The following is a 16,762-nucleotide window of genomic DNA, read 5'->3' on the forward strand; positions in this document are numbered from 1 at the left end:
GACAAGGGGAGAGCGGCCTCCTGTGACTGCTGCAGTAGGTCACAAGAGGGAAAACGCCCGGATCCAGGTGAGTATTAGTGTTTTTTTTTTTAATGTTATATGCTATATGGGAGGGGGGCACAGGGTTGGGGAGTACAGCAGGGTTGATATATGCTACTAGGGAGCACAAAGCAGGGGGGGTCTATATACTACTGGGGGAGCGCAGAGGGGGCTATCTACTACTGGGGGAGCGCACAGGGGGGCTATATACGACGAGGGGAGCGCACAGGGGGGCTAAATACTACTGGGGGAGCGCACAGGAGGGCTATATACTACTGAGGGAGCGCAACACATTTACTAATGATGTTCAGCTCGGACCTTCACCTGACAAAAGACCCCAGTAAGAGGACCTTTACTAAAAGTTGTTGAGTACCCCTGGTTTAGAGGCTGATTTATGGGTAAGTGTGAGGATTTTGTATTGTATTTTGAATCTGAAGAGTAACCAGTGAAGTGACTGGCACAGAGGTAAGGCATCAGTAACAGCTAGAGAGTAAAATGAGACACATGACTAGTGCTAAAGTCTCCAACGTACAGTAGCTGTCGATAAACTACAAAATACAAAAACTAGGATAAGATGAACCAAAGAAAACAGAAGGACTAGAAACAAGACTAGAAAACGGTACTAGTGAAACACAAGAGATACTAGGGTCAAAGTTAATTTTTGCTATCTGTGCATGATAAAACCTCCTTCGCAACACTTTAATTAAAATCTACACAGAACTGCATATGCCAGGGATAAAGGGTGGGGAATCAGTACAGGGAAGTGTGCTCCAAGACTATTCACAGAAATGATGTCCTATGGTGTCCAAACTCCAGACCACTTTACTGTGTTATAATGTGGCAAGATATTCCATACCACCTATGTTTTAGCTTAAGGTTTACCAAAGGACAAAACAAATCGTCATGCAGCTCATTTTGCTGCTGGAAGGTCTGGTAAACATGGATTTTAATTTAATAGGGCTTGTGCACAGTACTTTCCCAGCGTAGACTTACCCAGGCCTGCCCCCCTCCCCTGTGACGCGGATCCATTGATTCTAATAAAGAGGGGATATTGCCAAACTGGGGGGGGAGGTGGGCCTACTCCCAGCAGTCCGGGGCGGGCCGCTGCTTGGGAAAAGACCGGAGCACTGAGTGCGGGAAGCAGGTGTCGTTTCAAAAAGCACGGCTCTTAACTCCACAGCTCCAGCACTGGTGGCCACACCGCCGCTCTGGTCCTGGACGCTTCCAGATATGGGCAGGGACTCAGGTCGTGATGTGTGAGGCCTGCTTGGCCAACCAGTGGCCGAGATATGACCCCACTACGGCCACAGACTGGCTGAGTGGATCTCACGCCTCACGACCCGAGTCCCCGTTTAGTCCTGGAAGCGGCCGGGAACTGGAGCGGCGGTATGCGGGCACCAGCGCTGGGCATGTTATTTCTTTTATCCTGCCCCTACTCCGTGTTAAAAAAAATAAAAATTCTGGCCAGACTTCTCCTTTAATTACTAATGAAACACTTCGAAGACACCAATAGTAAGTGTCTTTACCCTTCTGGGCTAAATAACATACATATAATCTACCTTTGTAAATACGTTCGGAAAAAGTTAACAAACAATAATGCAAGATGAAACAATCAAATAAGGCACCAAAGGCAACTTATCTAATACATGGTCCTACAAATGCTATTCCTATAACATTAGGCACCAGAGGCAACTTATCTAGTACATGGTCCTACACATGCTATTCCTTTTTAACATTAGCAGATTAAATAAATGAAAGAAAAACAAAGCTTTTGCTTTCACTCCAGGTTTTAGTTTGAGAAGGATTTCTGTTACTCCTTCTGTGTTTCCTAGGAAATTATAGCTTGTACAATTCATAGCATTACCACAATACCATGGCATCAGCTAGTTGATGACTTTGTGGTTCTAGTGTTTTGCCCTTTACAAGCCATTAAGCTTTGAAGTTCCTGAGTTCTTCTGTTTTAATGAATATCCTGCTGGGGTACAAGAGCTAATAACTACATAACCATCTTAATAGCCACTGATTAAGACTCAACTTCATAATTTCCTTTTAGCTATAAATAACAAGAATAAAAATAGACAAAAGAGTATGCACTGATTTAAAAAAAAAAAAAAAAAGAAGTCTGGACAGTAAAATTCACTAATTCCGTATTCAATATCTTTACCAAAAACATTTAGAATATAGAGACATATGAAAAGTTTCGATGCGTTGCGGTCTGATGCGCCCACAGATTGCTAGAGAGAGCAGAGACATACACTGGGCTCCATAAATGTTTTATAGAATTAGACAGCGATGAGACGGCATGGAGAACAAGCACTCGGTTCTAGTGATTGGTGGTGGTGGTGTCTCAGCACTGAGACTGAGGAAAATGCTTGACGTGTTTCTATGATGTCAATTTCTGCAGCAAACTGCAAGTGTCAGGACTCACCGCATATACTTCCTCCAGCATACATATGATAAAAACCTGTTCTAGGTTTTTGTTTTTTTTTAAATAAAAAATAAAGGTCCTTAGCAAACCACTTGATCAAATAGAATGTACCAACTCACCATGTTAAGGTGAACCCCAAAGACAGATGGACCCTACACTTAGCTTTCAGCCTCTCACTGTAAGGGTACTATTACACGGGCCGACTGCGCCTCAATTATTTTAGTAATCAAAAGCTGATTTGCTAGATTGGCACCCGTTTACTGGACCTATTAGATGGCCCTATAATCCGGCAGCAAGGGCTGCATGAACATTTTTAGTGATGTCCATGCAGCCCTTGCCCAAACACTGGACACCTTACCTCTCCCTGCTCTCAGTCTTCTCTCCTATGTTCCGCAGTTTCTCGGCCCTGGCAGCAGCAGCGCCAGTCTGGCAGTCCTGGCCTGTCATCGGCTGAGCAGCCTGTCTGCTGACTGGGAAGCTGCGGAGCACAGGAGAGAAGTCTGGGAGCAGGGAGAGGTTAGGTGTCAGGTGTTTGGGAAATTGCCAGCCGTCGCTGCACATTACTATCACACGTAGCTATGCATGGTCGGCACCCAACGATTTTAGGTCCGAACCTAAATCATTGTCTGATCATTGTCTCTACTACACGGAGCGATAATTGGCCGAGTCGGCCATTATTGCTCCGTGTAATAGGGCCCTAAGTCTACAATACTGGGCATACAGGATGAACTAAACTCTGTGTATTCAATTGCTTTTTGTTTCTATGATGTGTCAAAAGTTTTATAAATCCAAGTCAACAACCAGCAGATGATGTACAGTAGGTGACTTTCAGACAAAGTACAGCGTAAATAAAGCCACCCATTCGATGTCAGAGACTGGCGGACAGTTACAGTCTGCTGTGGGCTTTTACTATGGGGTGCAATATCAAGTCTCAGAGCTACAAAAGGAAATGGTATCTCTCTGATTATTATTATTTTTCATATTAAGAAGTTTAGTGAAATCTATGACTTACAGGAGCTCCGGGGAAATGATCAGAAAGCTCATAAGGTTCCTCTGGAATCCAGTGACCACATTCAAGAGACCACAGCACCTATATCCAACAAGAAAGCAAATTTTAGATTTAATTTCGAAATTAGATATGCTAATCAGCCTCTACGTACATAAGATCAACTAATAGTAATCATTAAAAAAAGTTCCAAGATCCAAGTAAATTCAGGACAACTCTTTGTGGGATGCCAGTAAAAAGCAGGGGAAAAAAATTGGACGACCTGGCTCCATAGTAGCAAGAGGGATGCAACGTAAGACAAATCGTTACATAGGAAAATAAAAATGCAGATATATCAACATTGTTCTGGATACTTTTCTTTAGTAACCAATTAAGCAAAGTACATTTTGTTTGGAAACTGCTTACTCTTAGGTCATGGGAGATGGAGGAAATTTCTAGGCTTTGGAATAAATTAGCACCAATTGTCACTGATTTATGCCGAGCTTTAAAAAGCATGTGAAACTGTGCAAGTCCGCTGGTGATGGTTAATTTGTGGCACAAGCATAATAAACAGTCCTGCTGTCATTAGGAAAGAAAACATATTGATGTCAGAGATTAATGATGGGATGCACACTGCCGCTTACTAGGACTCGCAATCAACTTTTAATGGTTTTAACATTATTTCAAAGAACAAGCGGCAATACGATTATTTGCTCAAACCCTATTTACCATCATTCGAAGCGTTAGACAAGGAGAACATATCTATGGAGTATCCACTAGCCAATCAGAACTCAATAGTAAGAAAATGCACAGGTTAAAAAGTTGCATCGTGTCCTATTACTGTGTGCACAAACTTTTAGTACTCCGCTGGAAAGACCTGGGCGGCTGGATTGCCCTAGTCCAGGGGTGGGAAAGCTTTGGCCCTCCAGATGATGCAAAACTAAAATTCCCATCATGCAAACCTAGAGAGAAAGAAATCGCAGCCCCTCACGCCAATGGCTGACACTAATGCCTCTCGGTTACATTTAAAAACCAACGCCAGAATGTTGGTATACAATTTGATCAAACCATATTGCCTCATGTACACATGGCCCACATGAGTACCTACACTAAACCAACACTGTGTTGGTCAGCGACCACCGACCCCGCAAAGCAAGTGACAACAGGGGAGGGGGGCCTCAGAATGGCCCTACAACCCCACTGTCACAGGACCAAACCCATTGGGCCCCCCCACACCCCGCAGGTGGAGGAGAAGGCGGCTGCCGAGCAACACAAGTGTGAACAAGGTGTTACTACTCACCATTGCACCAGCAGGTAGAATGGGAAAAAAAGGAGGTACTTACCATATGTGCACAGGTGCTTCCTGCTAATTGGGGTCACATGAGTCTTACAAGGAGGAGTGCCAGCCACAAAGAGAAAAGAGAACATATAAAATGCAAACCTAGGGAAAAAGAAATGGCTGCACCTCACACCTATGGCTGACACTAATGCTACATTTACCAGAATGTTGGTATATAATTTAATAAAACCATACTGCCTCAAACCATATTGGTTGGCGGCCGCCTTCTCCACCGGCGGCGCTCGCTGGGTTTGGGGGGGGGGGCCTTGGGGTTTGGTCCTGTGACAGTGGGCTTGCAGGGCCAGGCTTGTACAATTCCCATCATGCTTGGACAGCCAAAGTTATCCCTACAGTCATACAGGAGATACCACATTTCCCTTTAGTGGTACCCCGCCATCTTCATACTATTTATTTTGCTCTTAAAAGGTCATTTAAATGATTAATATTGAAGTTTTGATCAGCGGGGATACTCGGCGTCATGAATACACGAGTGTCTGCTGATTAAGTTTGTGCTGTAAGAAAGTTATCGTTTTACGGTTGTGTATTTTAGCTGCATGGATGAATGACAGAGCACAGACAGCACTATGTCTCATGCAGCAACCACCTATCATTACACAGATAAGCTACATAAATATACACAGTAGGTAATGACTTTTTTTTTTTGAAAGACCTATTATACAATGACTGTATTCATGATAAAGAACATGCAACTGGCTGAAGTCGCATTATTATTGCTAAAATGATCAAGAATTAGAATTTCATTGTTAAGATCCCTATTTATATGGCCATTCAAAATAATATAGTCATCTGTACAGGAATTAGACACCTCTATCTTATGTTTCTATAGGGCGCCAGAGCTCTACTGCCTAACACTAAATCAGAACTTCAATAATCTAATTCAAACCATGCACGGGAAAGGTAAGGACCACTTTATTATGGCTTGGTACTTCACTAAAGAAAATTTAACCCTTAAATTCTTACTGATAATCTAATCTTGTTTGTAATACAGCAGGTTTCTATGAGATGAATTGGGCCATTTGTCTGCAGCACATTGTGACTTACACCCTAAAGCTGCAGAAAATCCTCAACTCCTGGTCCAAATGGTCCACTTCCTGGTCTCCACTCCTCTGTCCTCCCTCTCCCTTCTGAGACCAAAGCCATATGATCTGTCTCTTCTGTTGCTGCAACCCCTCATCTGAGACCCCGCCTGCCACTGATATCACACCAATCAATGAGCACCTGGCCAAGGAGAGGGGAAACAACAAAACAGTGACATCCTCCTGAGCAGTATAGGGAAAAGTAAACACAGTTGTTTCATCTATTTCTCACTTTCTAGTCTACCTATGCACATCGATAAATAGATAGATATTTTGTTTACAGTATAAAGCAGAAGCAGATTAAGCCAGTGATGGGCAGATACTACAAGATGAAGCAGATACTTGACAATTGGTCCAATGCAGGCTGGGACATGTAGTTTCCTGGTTGGCACTGTCCTGGATATAGAACGGCATTTAAAAAAACTTGTAGCTCAGGAACAGTGGCAGCTAGAAAGACAGGAGAGGGCTCAAAATACTCAGAGAGACTTGGTAAGACCAGCTAGGTTTTGGAGCATTTCATTTTTTAGCTCTTGGGTGGAATACCCATTTAAGATCAGAGAGAACTGGCCCCATCTCTCCTGACTTTGCATTTTGTTAATTATTGCAGTTTGCTGCTGGCTCTATGTTGGCGTTACAAAGTGTAATTTTTATAGGAAAGGTTTTGATGTTTGCAATCTGTATGGAAGATCATAAAAAAAAAAGAGTGTGCAGATGTCCAAAATGATTGGAAATATTTCAAAGACATAAAAAGTTACTCACCCAGTCATAGGATAAGATCCAACATCCTCTAGAAATTCCTAGGATAACGTTCAAAGTACGCCGAGGACTTCCAGCAATCACATGGGTGGTGGTTTCACAGACTTCATCTGAAAACAAAAAGCCTCCAAACTTCTTCACAACTTGGATGACAGTGTTCTGATTTCTGAGATATAAAAATGTAAAAAAAATGATGACTAAATTCTGCAATTAATAATATGGATTTACTGCATTAATGTTATATTAGGCTAGGTTCACACTGCGTTTTCAGCATCCGTTTAACGGATCCGGTTTTTTTTAACGTCCAGAAAAATAGGGTCAGCAACGTTTTTTGGTCCGTTTTGGTCCGCCAAAAAAAACAAATCCTTTTTTTTATAATAGAAGTCAATGGAAAAACGGATGCAAACAAATGAATCCGTTTTTTGCAATCCGTTTTTCATGCGTTTTTTGCAAAAAACGGATGCGTTAAACGGATGCTGAAAACGCAGTGTGAACCTAGCCTTACCATCATGATTTTTCTATATCTTATCTAAAAATGGTGTGAATGCCGCGTGATAATAAACATGTGAAGTGCAAAGTGAACACGAGAATGCTTTGCTCTTATGTAACATTTATACAACAGAATTTTATTTAGAGGTTATTACACATATTTAGAGACACCACCATATATCATTATATACCTTATTAATATGCACCATGCTGGGACTCACATGAGGATTGTTTGGAGTGGAACTTGGCAATTATGTGAGCAGAAATTTTGCCCCTTCACATTTGCTTAAAGAGGTAGTACAGGTTATCACTCTACTCTATAGAGTAATATGTAGCCAACATTAGTTCCGCTTTAGGTGTTACACGTCATAAACCCAACCCCAGCAAGTAGGAGGATGGTGCGGCCCATTTACCTGATGGGAGGGGAAGTGAGACGACTCTGCAGGACTGAATAGTCGACAATAGAGATGATCGAACAGGGCCGAGGTTCAGGTTCGTACGAACCCGAACCATCGGCATTTGAGTCCTGCAGCGGGAGTCAAATGCCGATGTTTTGGGTTCGTACGAACCTGAACCTCGGGCCTGTTTGATCATCTCTAGTCGACAGTCATACAGAAAAAGTAGACATACAGAACATCCGTGGGGGAGGGGCAAGTGGGCTGATTAAGAAAGGGCGTAGATATATAAATAAATTTCAGTATATTAAAGGAGAAGTCCGTCCATTTTCATAATGTGAAAGGGGCAGGGGAGAATATAACAATGAAGCATTGCTTACCTCTTCCCGTGACCGCGATGTGCCATCTCACAGGCTCCAGGACCCTCGTATAAAGGCATCGGGGGAAAATGCCTGTCCCAACTGACAGACAGCCCACTCAGCTAATCAGTGACTAGAGCAGCGTCCCACCCAAGTCACTAACTAGCTGAGCCGGCTGTCCATCAACCGGATCTTGATGTCGGCTCTAAAGGAGATCCCGGAGCCCGTGGGGGTCTCGGAGTGGCGATCCAGCGTTGGAGAGGCACAGGGAAAAGTGAGTCTGGATAGTTTGTTATGGTCCCTCCGTCTTTTTTTTTTACTTTTTTTTTTTTTCTTGTGGCAAGACTTCTCCTTTAAAGGGAGATTCCAGGAAAAGTAGGAGATTGCAGGGGGTCCGACCTCTGTACCTCAAACCGATCTCCGCATCAGGCCCCCGACTAATGTATTCTGAAAAGAGCCACGGGTAGAGCACGTGACCCATGGCTCTATTCATTCCAATGGAGCGATGGGGGAAAGGTTGCTTTTTCCTGGAATACCTCTTTAATAAAAGGGATTTAGCTATGGTTAATGGACTGAGAAATATGTTTTGGTCTCCAAAATACCCCTTTAAGGCTAAACTTACAAGTTCCGTAGGCTGTTCATAGCTGTGTACCCGTAGCTACGGACAGTCTACAGAAGTGCATGCAAAGGTAGCCATAGGGTATCCGCAACGCACAGACCTATTCTATACAGAATAGTGATCACAGCCCTATAACACATACGGAACGTGTGAATGTAGCCTTAGTCTTATAGCCAGCTGACTTTCCTTTTCTTTTTTTTAACTAAATTAAAAGTGCTTTGTGAATATAAGCCAGACATTTACCAGTAGGGTCATATTAATTTTAACGACCACTCCTGCAATTTGAACATTAAAATTGGGACACTGTAATATTTAACAACTAGGGTCATCAACCATTTTAACATAAGCTACTTTGTTTCCCAGAAATAAAAAAATCTAAGGTAAAGTATTTTCATTAAAAAAAAAAGCTGTCTAGGGAAAATCCTTGTCAGCAAAAGGAAAAGGCTAAGTGGGTAAAAAGGATACCCACACCTCCTGACATTGCTACTTTACTATACCGTAGAAACAGCAGATAACTAATTACGTAGAACAGAAAACTATATAAATTGCCATATTGCAAAAGAAGAAGACTCCAACCCTTGGAAGATCCACGTTATAGGGACGTGGATCCTTGCAGAAATCTAGTTTGTGAATAGACAGCAAGTCCTTGCAGACATTGTATACTGAAACATCAGCTGTAGTATAAACATTTTAAATTTGCTCCTATTATGATTTATTATATAAGAGGTAACCTTTAAGAGGGTCATATATTGCTCATTAACAATGGCCTAGCTTAAGGGCTCTTAGTTTACTCAAATACACTGCACTCAACCGATGATTATTTGACAAATTTGCCCATTGTATTATTGCATTTGGGCAAGTTTAAGTTACTTACTCTTTTCTTTTATGTGAAAAATATGGTATATTTTTTTCTTATCTCTGTGTTGCACACTGCAACCGGCCTATCCTGGTATATCAAAATTAATACAACCCTATCCCCAACCGCCTGCGTACCACCTACAAATATAACTAATGACAGTAAGACATTGTATAAAGTATAGGAGCTGTTAACAGAAACCTTGAAAAGTGATCTGATGGATCTGTCTACAATGACCGATACTGTATAAAGCCCATAGACCATCAATTTGACAACTTTATAGAGGATACTGGGGCGGTGCCCCCTCGTCTCTCCAGGCGGAGGCAGTGCCCCTTGTCTCTCCAGTACTGCAGTACCGGCCAGATAAATTTAATTTCTATTGAATTGGGATGCGGGCGCATCCCAATTTACCATTGCACACAATAGAGAGTGCGGCCGGAGTGCACCAGCAGTTTTTACTCTCCCAATCACTGCACCTGGACCCGGAAGTGAGGACGGCGGCCGAGGATGGCGTTGACACGGACAGCCAGAAATTCGAATGCCGTTTCGTCACCAGTGGTATGGTAAGTATATTTTCTGTGCATGTCTATGTTTTTTTTTTTTTTTTTGGGGGGGGGGGGGGGGGGGGCACCGCACTACCCCTTTAATTAACGGGCTGCCGGCACAAGGACCAGCTCTACAACTTAATGAGGAGTGGTCACCATGGACAAGAGGCTGAACTTACAAATCAGTTTGTCAATGTATGTTTGTAAATCTGTTACCCGTGTACTTAAAAGTGTTGTTACGGTAGGACGGTTAAAAACCAAGGAGGGGATGGATGAAGCCTGTGGTGAAACCTTCATTGTTTTTGCTGTCACCAGATCCTGTGGTAGACTCTTCCACAGATTCACTTTTGTCATGGTAAAGAAAGCTTTTCGCCTCCGGAGATTCAGTCTCTTTTTCTCCAGGTGGAGGCAGTGGCCCCTTGTCTCTCCAGGCGGAGGCAGTGCCCCCTTGTCTCTCCAGGCGGAGCCAGTGCCCCCTTGTCTCTCTAGGCAGTGCCCCCTTGTCTCTCCAGGCGGAGGCAGTGCCCCCTTGTCTCTCCAGGCGTAGGCAGTGCCCCCTTGTCTCTCCAGGCGGAGGCAGTGCCCCCTTGTCTCTCCAGGCGGAGGCAGTGCCCCCTTGTCTCTCCAGGTGGAGGCAGTGCCCCCTTGTCTCTCCAGGCGGAGGCAGTGCCCCCTTGTCTCTCCAGGCGGAGGCAGTGCCCCCTTGTCTCTCCAGGCGGAGGCAGTGCCCCCTTGTCTCTCCAGGCGGAGGCAGTGCCCCCTTGTCTCTCCAGGCGGAGGCAGTGCCCCCTTGTCTCTCCAGGCGGAGGCAGTGCCCCCTTGTCTCTCCAGGCGGAGGCAGTGCCCCCTTGTCTCTCCAGGCGGAGGCAGTGCCCCCTTGTCTCTCCAGGCGGAGGCAGTGCCCCCTTGTCTCTCCAGGCGGAGGCAGTGCCCCCTTGTCTCTCCAGGCGGAGGCAGTGCCCCCTTGTCTCTCCAGGCGGAGGCAGTGCCCCCTTGTCTCTCCAGGCGGAGGCAGTGCCCCCTTGTCTCTCCAGGCGGAGGCAGTGCCCCCTTGTCTCTCCAGGCGGAGGCAGTGCCCCCTTGTCTCTCCAGGCGGAGGCAGTGCCCCCTTGTCTCTCCAGGCGGAGGCAGTGCCCCCTTGTCTCTCCAGGCGGAGGCAGTGCCCCCTTGTCTCTCCAGGCGGAGGCAGTGCTCCCTTGTCTCTCCAGGCAGAGGCAGTGCCCCCTTGTGCTTTGAGGGGGTTTTACCTGGGACATCTTTTCCCCATATTTCTTGTAGGGGCCATTTATATATATATAAATAAATTAATCAATCATATCTCCCCTTATACATCTCTTCGACTAAACAAATTTAATTCTTTAACCTTTCCTCACAACTAAGATGCTCCATTCCCCTTATTAGTTTAGTTTGTACCCTCTCCAGCTCTAGGACATCCTTTCTATGAATTGGGGCTCAGAACTAAAGACCATACTCCAGATCAGGCTGCACCAAAGCTTTATATAGCGGTAATATTATATCCCTGTCCCGATAGTCCAGGCCCTATATGATGTTTAGGTCGGTCCATTCTGTGTAGCATGTGGATCGTGGGGAATACAGTATAATTTTTTTCCCTCCCTAATGTTTTGTTGGGCTCTCTGGAGAGCTTTTTAGCGGTTTTATTTTGTTAGGCTGTGAGTACTGAACACTTTTTAAACGTGACAGAAACCATGCCCACGTTCAACCATAATCCGGACAACATCACATGACCATTGGGGAGAAAGAAGGGGCCATGGTTTTAAGAGTGTTCAAAACACATTCCAAAGACATATGTGGAAACACAGCAGAACATAAACATTTGATTTAGTACTATACATATTGTGTGTATGCGATAGAGTTCATTGTCCTTTCTTCTTTATTAAGAAAAAATAATAATAATACAGAAGATGAAGGATACATTCACACGTTTAGTGGATGAAGTCCGCTATGTACCTCCGTGATCAGTGAAAAACATCAGTTTTGCATCTGGGTCCATATTTTTCAAGGATTTGTTTAAAGCTTTTTAATTTAATTTAAATTATCCGTGTTTTTCATGGATTGAATGGCAGATCCGTTGCAATCATTGAGAAAACATGGATCTCTCAGACTTCTATGGGGGAATCTTTGCCGTGATCTCGTCAGAGTTACGACATTTCTTATCTTTCAACGGAACAGATTGCGGATCAGTGAAAAAAAACAGACCATGTGAATAGCCCAATAGAAAGCAAATGGCTATAAAATTGTTCATGATCACGGACAACTTCCCGAAATGAGCGAATGCAGACAAAGTTTTGTTTGGTTATGAAGGCCCAAAATAAGTTCAGGTATAAAAAAAAAAAAAAAAAAAGCTTTGAACTGGAATATCCTATTAGAAAATTTGTAATATTTTGGGGGATATCCCCCCCTTCCCCGGAATACTCACAAACATCCTCAGTGTGACCAGCAGCAAGACATGCATCATGTGACCTACCGCGTGTGTCTGGACGTACGGCAAGACATGGGGGCCAGTATGCCTGCGGCGCTGGCTGTGAAGGTCCACGAGGTGATTAGCAGGGAACTGAAGGCGGCCTTACTTTAGGGTGGGAGTGCCTTATTTTTAGGGAGATGCCTTACTTTAGGCAAGTTGGGGTGTCTTATTTTAGGAGTAGGTCTTATTTTTATGGAAACACAGTGACAGATACTATGACAGCACAACCTCTAGAACGGGTCCTGTCTGAATACCAAAATACCAATATGGCAATACACACATGAACCCATGTTAGTGCTACAAGTCCACGATGGATGCCATTGCTGTATGGTCTGTACAGTACAATACATTTTGTTTTCATCATCTACATAACGCTTGGCAGAGCACTATCATCTAACAGAGACATGCCGAAACAGACCTAAAAGTATCTTAGCAAAGCAGGAGTCTCAACAGATTTGGGAGATAAACCAGCTGAAGATAGGGGTGTGTTGTATTCGCCAGTGAAAGTATTTCCTTTAAGTCACGGCTCATTTCTTTTGACATCAACACCAACCTTTCTTGGTTACCCCGGAGGTCAGTATTTCAGAAATCCCAATCATAAAGACTGCTTAGTGTTTACTTGTGTGAGAATGTCCCTTATACCACACACTAACCCGACCCCGTGCCAATAAATTACATGTAGGACACAGCTGAAGTCTGTACAACCCACCAATGTTCTACCCCATTAATAACAATATCAGCCTCATTACACCAGGGATTACTACTACAATAAATCAAACACTGCATGACAATCTGGGCATAAAACAATTACTATGAAAAGGTAAGGGCCCTATTCCACGGGACGATTATCGTTCAGATTATCGTTAAATCGCTTGAATCTAAACAATAATTGTTCGTTTAGCAGTTAACGATCGAACGAGAAATCGTTGATCGTTTAGTAAGACCTGGACCTATTTTTGTCGTTGCTCGTTCGCATTGAATAAGAAGTAATTTGGTCGTTCGCAGTAGTGACGAACGCAATAGCGACGACAAGACGACCACAAGAACGATCCTAAGTAACGATTATCGTGCCATGTAAATGGATAAACGATTTCAGGTCTTTCGCAATAGCGGTTGTTTGGATCGTTTATCGTTAACGATTATGTGAACGATAATCGTCCCGTGGAATAGGGCCCTAAGGGACGAGAGTAAGAAAAAAAACAAATAATTAAAGGGCGCTGTCCATCCACTTCAGTCTGCTCAGACTGGTGTAAAATCGCACGCCTTCCAGGTGAGAGTGTGAAAATTCAAGACAGTAAGTTCCATCTAAATGTGCTTTTTATGTTGGGCTGGGTTCACATGTTTTTTCCATCCATTTTTTTAATGCATTTTCTTGCAAAAAAAACAAAAACGGATGGAAAAATTGATGCATTTGTGTGCATCCTTTTTGATCCGTTTTTTTCCCCACTGACCTCTATCAAAAAAAAAAGAAAAAAAAGGATTAAAACACATCCTTTTTTTTTAACGTACACAAAAACTTAGCTGACCGTATTTTTGTGTACGTAAAAAAAAAACTGATGCATTTTAATCTTTTTATATATATATATATAATTAAAAGACAAAGGGAAAACGGATGCACATAAATGCATCCGTTTTCAGCAAAAACGGCTGAAAAAAACGTAGTGTGAGACCAGCTTTAAAGCCCTATTTCACAGGAACGATAATCGGCCGAATCGGTCCGATTCGGCCGATTATCGCTCGGTGGAATAGAGAGAACGATCAGCCGATGATCGTGTCATCGGCTGATCGTTTACTTAGGGCCAGACCTAAAATCATCGTTCCCCAACCGCGCATCGCTACGGTGGAATAGTATTGCGCGGCGGGCGACCGACGATTTGAGAAGCACAATACATTACCTGCAGGGCTTCTCCTCCGCTCTGTCTTCCTCCCCGGGTCCCGCGCGCTCTAGCGTCAGAATGACCTGTCACGGAGTGCTCAGCCAATCACAGGCAGGGACCGCCGCAGCCTGTGAATGGCTGAATGGCCTGTCAGCTGACAGGCCGTTCTGAAGCTAGAGCGCGCGGGACCAGGGGAGGAAGACAGAGCGGAGGAGAAGCCTGGCTAGGTAATGTATGCTGCAAGGACATCGGTAACGATGTCCCTGCAGCCCTCGCTCAACGACCATCGGGCCGTGGAATAGGCCCAGTAAACGAGCGGCGAGCACCCATACTGCTTTAACTATACGGTTATTTACTGCTAACGTTCTATACAAATCAAACCAAAATAAAGACCTAGGCCCCTCTAAGTACTGTGAATTCTTATGGACATGTCATGCTTACCTATCTGTTTTAGACACAATATTAGCAGGTCATAATGGGCCGCCGTTTGGACTTGTCAACATTTAATCGCACAGATTAAATACTTTAGGAAAAATAATGGTGTAAGTGGAAGAAATGAAGAGATCTCTAATTCTCTATAGACTGAAAGGAGAAGTCCGGGCTCAGACTTTTTTTTTTTTCAAAACTGCTGGGGAGGAGGTGAATGAACAAAACATCATAGACTTACCTCCCTGGCTCCAGTGCTGGGGTCCGCTCTCATCCGTTTCAGTTCCTGGTCTCAGTGGGATCTGGATGTTTTGGCGTCAAGCAAGAAAGATTATCTGCCAAAGATTTGAAGCCTAACCAGGAACAGACTATAAACAGAGATCAGGTCATAAAGGAAAGCCTGAGATTTCTCCTCTTTTCAAATCCATTCCTGGCTTTGGCTTCAAATCTTTGGCAGATAATCCTTCTGTGTAAATGGACCCTCACTGATGCACATCAAGCAAAAAACAAAACAAGGTTGAAGTGGGGAAAACTTACTCAGTGGACATGCTAGTCATAACCAGTGATCTTGCAACCTAAAAAAACAAAACACAAAATAATAAACATGATTTTAAACGTATTATAGTTAATAAAATACAAGTCAAGTAAAAGCATTAATTATTTAAAGAACAATCTATAAAAAGGTCACTCCCTAACCCATGGCTCTCCAAACTGCAGTCCTCTGGCTGTTGCAAAACCACAATTCCCATCATGTCCGGACAGCTAAAGCTTTGGATTTGGCTGTCCAGGCATGATGGGAAATGTATTTCAACAGCTGGAGGGCCGCAGTTTGGAGACCCATGCCCTAACCCCTTCATGTCACAGACAATTTTCGTGGTGCACTTTTGTTTTTAAAAAACCATAACGCTTGCATTTTTTTTTTTTTACCTACAAACCCATTAAGTTATTTTTGCAAAACTAATCATTTTTCCATGAAATGTGCAGAGAAATCCAAAAATAAAAATAAAAACATGCGGTGAATTTTTTTAAAAAAAAATCCTTACATTGTTGTAAAACGGACATGATATCTATGTTCCTTAAGTCACTATAAATACAATGATATGCAACTTGTATAATTTTTTTTTGACTGCTTAGAAAAAATTTAAAACAAAAATTAATTTCAATTGCTCTATTACCATCCTTCTAAGGCTTTTATCCTTTAGGCTGGGTTCACACCACGTATATTTCAGTCAGTATTGTGGTCCTTATATTGCAACCAAAACCAGGAGTGGATTAAAAACACAGAAAGGCTCTGTTCACACAGTGTTGAAATTGAGTGGATGGCCGCCATATAACAGTAAATAACGGCCATTATTTCAATATAACAGCCGTTGTTTTAAAGTAACAGCAAATATTTGCCATTATATGGCGGCCATCCACTCAATTTCAACATTGTGTGAACAGATCCTTTCTGTGTTTTTAATCAACTCCTGGTTTTGGTTGCTATACTGACTGAAATATACTGACTGAAATATACGTAGTGTGAACCCAGCCTTAATCTATGATGCTGTGTGAGAGGTCATCTATCGGCCATGATCTGTACTTTTATCGGTATCTTGCTTGTGTATATGTGACTTTTTTATCACTTTTTATTCAATTTTTTCTGGGATAGGATATGATAAAAAATCAGCAATTTTGTCACTTTGGCGTTATGCCCTTTTACCAATCACCGCGTGAGATCAGCAATGTGTGAGTTCGGGTGATTCCACATGCGGCAATACCAAATATGTTTCTTTGGGGTTTTTTTTTTTTTGTTTGTTTTTATTTGGAAAATAGGAAAAGGAGGGTTATATGATTTTTTTTTTTTTAAGGGAACAGGAAACAGATATTGAACGTGACATGACACGTGGTTATGTGACTGAAAGTAAGAACACAAGAGGAGCTGAAAATAAATAATAAAAGTGTATATAGAACATACAACACCCACGGATGTCAATACAATGCCAGTTTATTGTAAAGTCCCAGACATCCCCTTTAACTAGTTAGTAGAAAGGAGAGATTGTAAAGTCTCAAATGACTTTTTTTCTTCTA

At 43.0% G+C, this 16,762-nt stretch overlaps 1 protein-coding gene across 3 annotated transcripts in view; it reads right to left on the bottom strand.

Annotated features, from left to right (window-relative positions):
- The window catches only part of MCPH1 (microcephalin 1), a 207,842-nt gene that overhangs the window by 113,036 nt on the left and 78,044 nt on the right, over positions 1-16,762 (bottom strand). For all 3 annotated transcript variants that reach the window (XM_069973445.1, XM_069973444.1, XM_069973443.1), the window contains exons 10-12: positions 15,230-15,267; positions 6,648-6,810; positions 3,480-3,557 (exon numbers count right to left, since the gene is read on the bottom strand). In XM_069973445.1, coding sequence (XP_069829546.1) covers positions 3,480-3,557; positions 6,648-6,810; positions 15,230-15,267 — 279 coding nt within the window. The remainder of the gene's footprint in view (positions 1-3,479; positions 3,558-6,647; positions 6,811-15,229; positions 15,268-16,762) is intronic.

Source organism: Dendropsophus ebraccatus, chromosome 6, assembly GCF_027789765.1.
Source record: "Dendropsophus ebraccatus isolate aDenEbr1 chromosome 6, aDenEbr1.pat, whole genome shotgun sequence".
NCBI classification, from domain to species: Eukaryota; Metazoa; Chordata; class Amphibia; order Anura; family Hylidae; genus Dendropsophus; species Dendropsophus ebraccatus.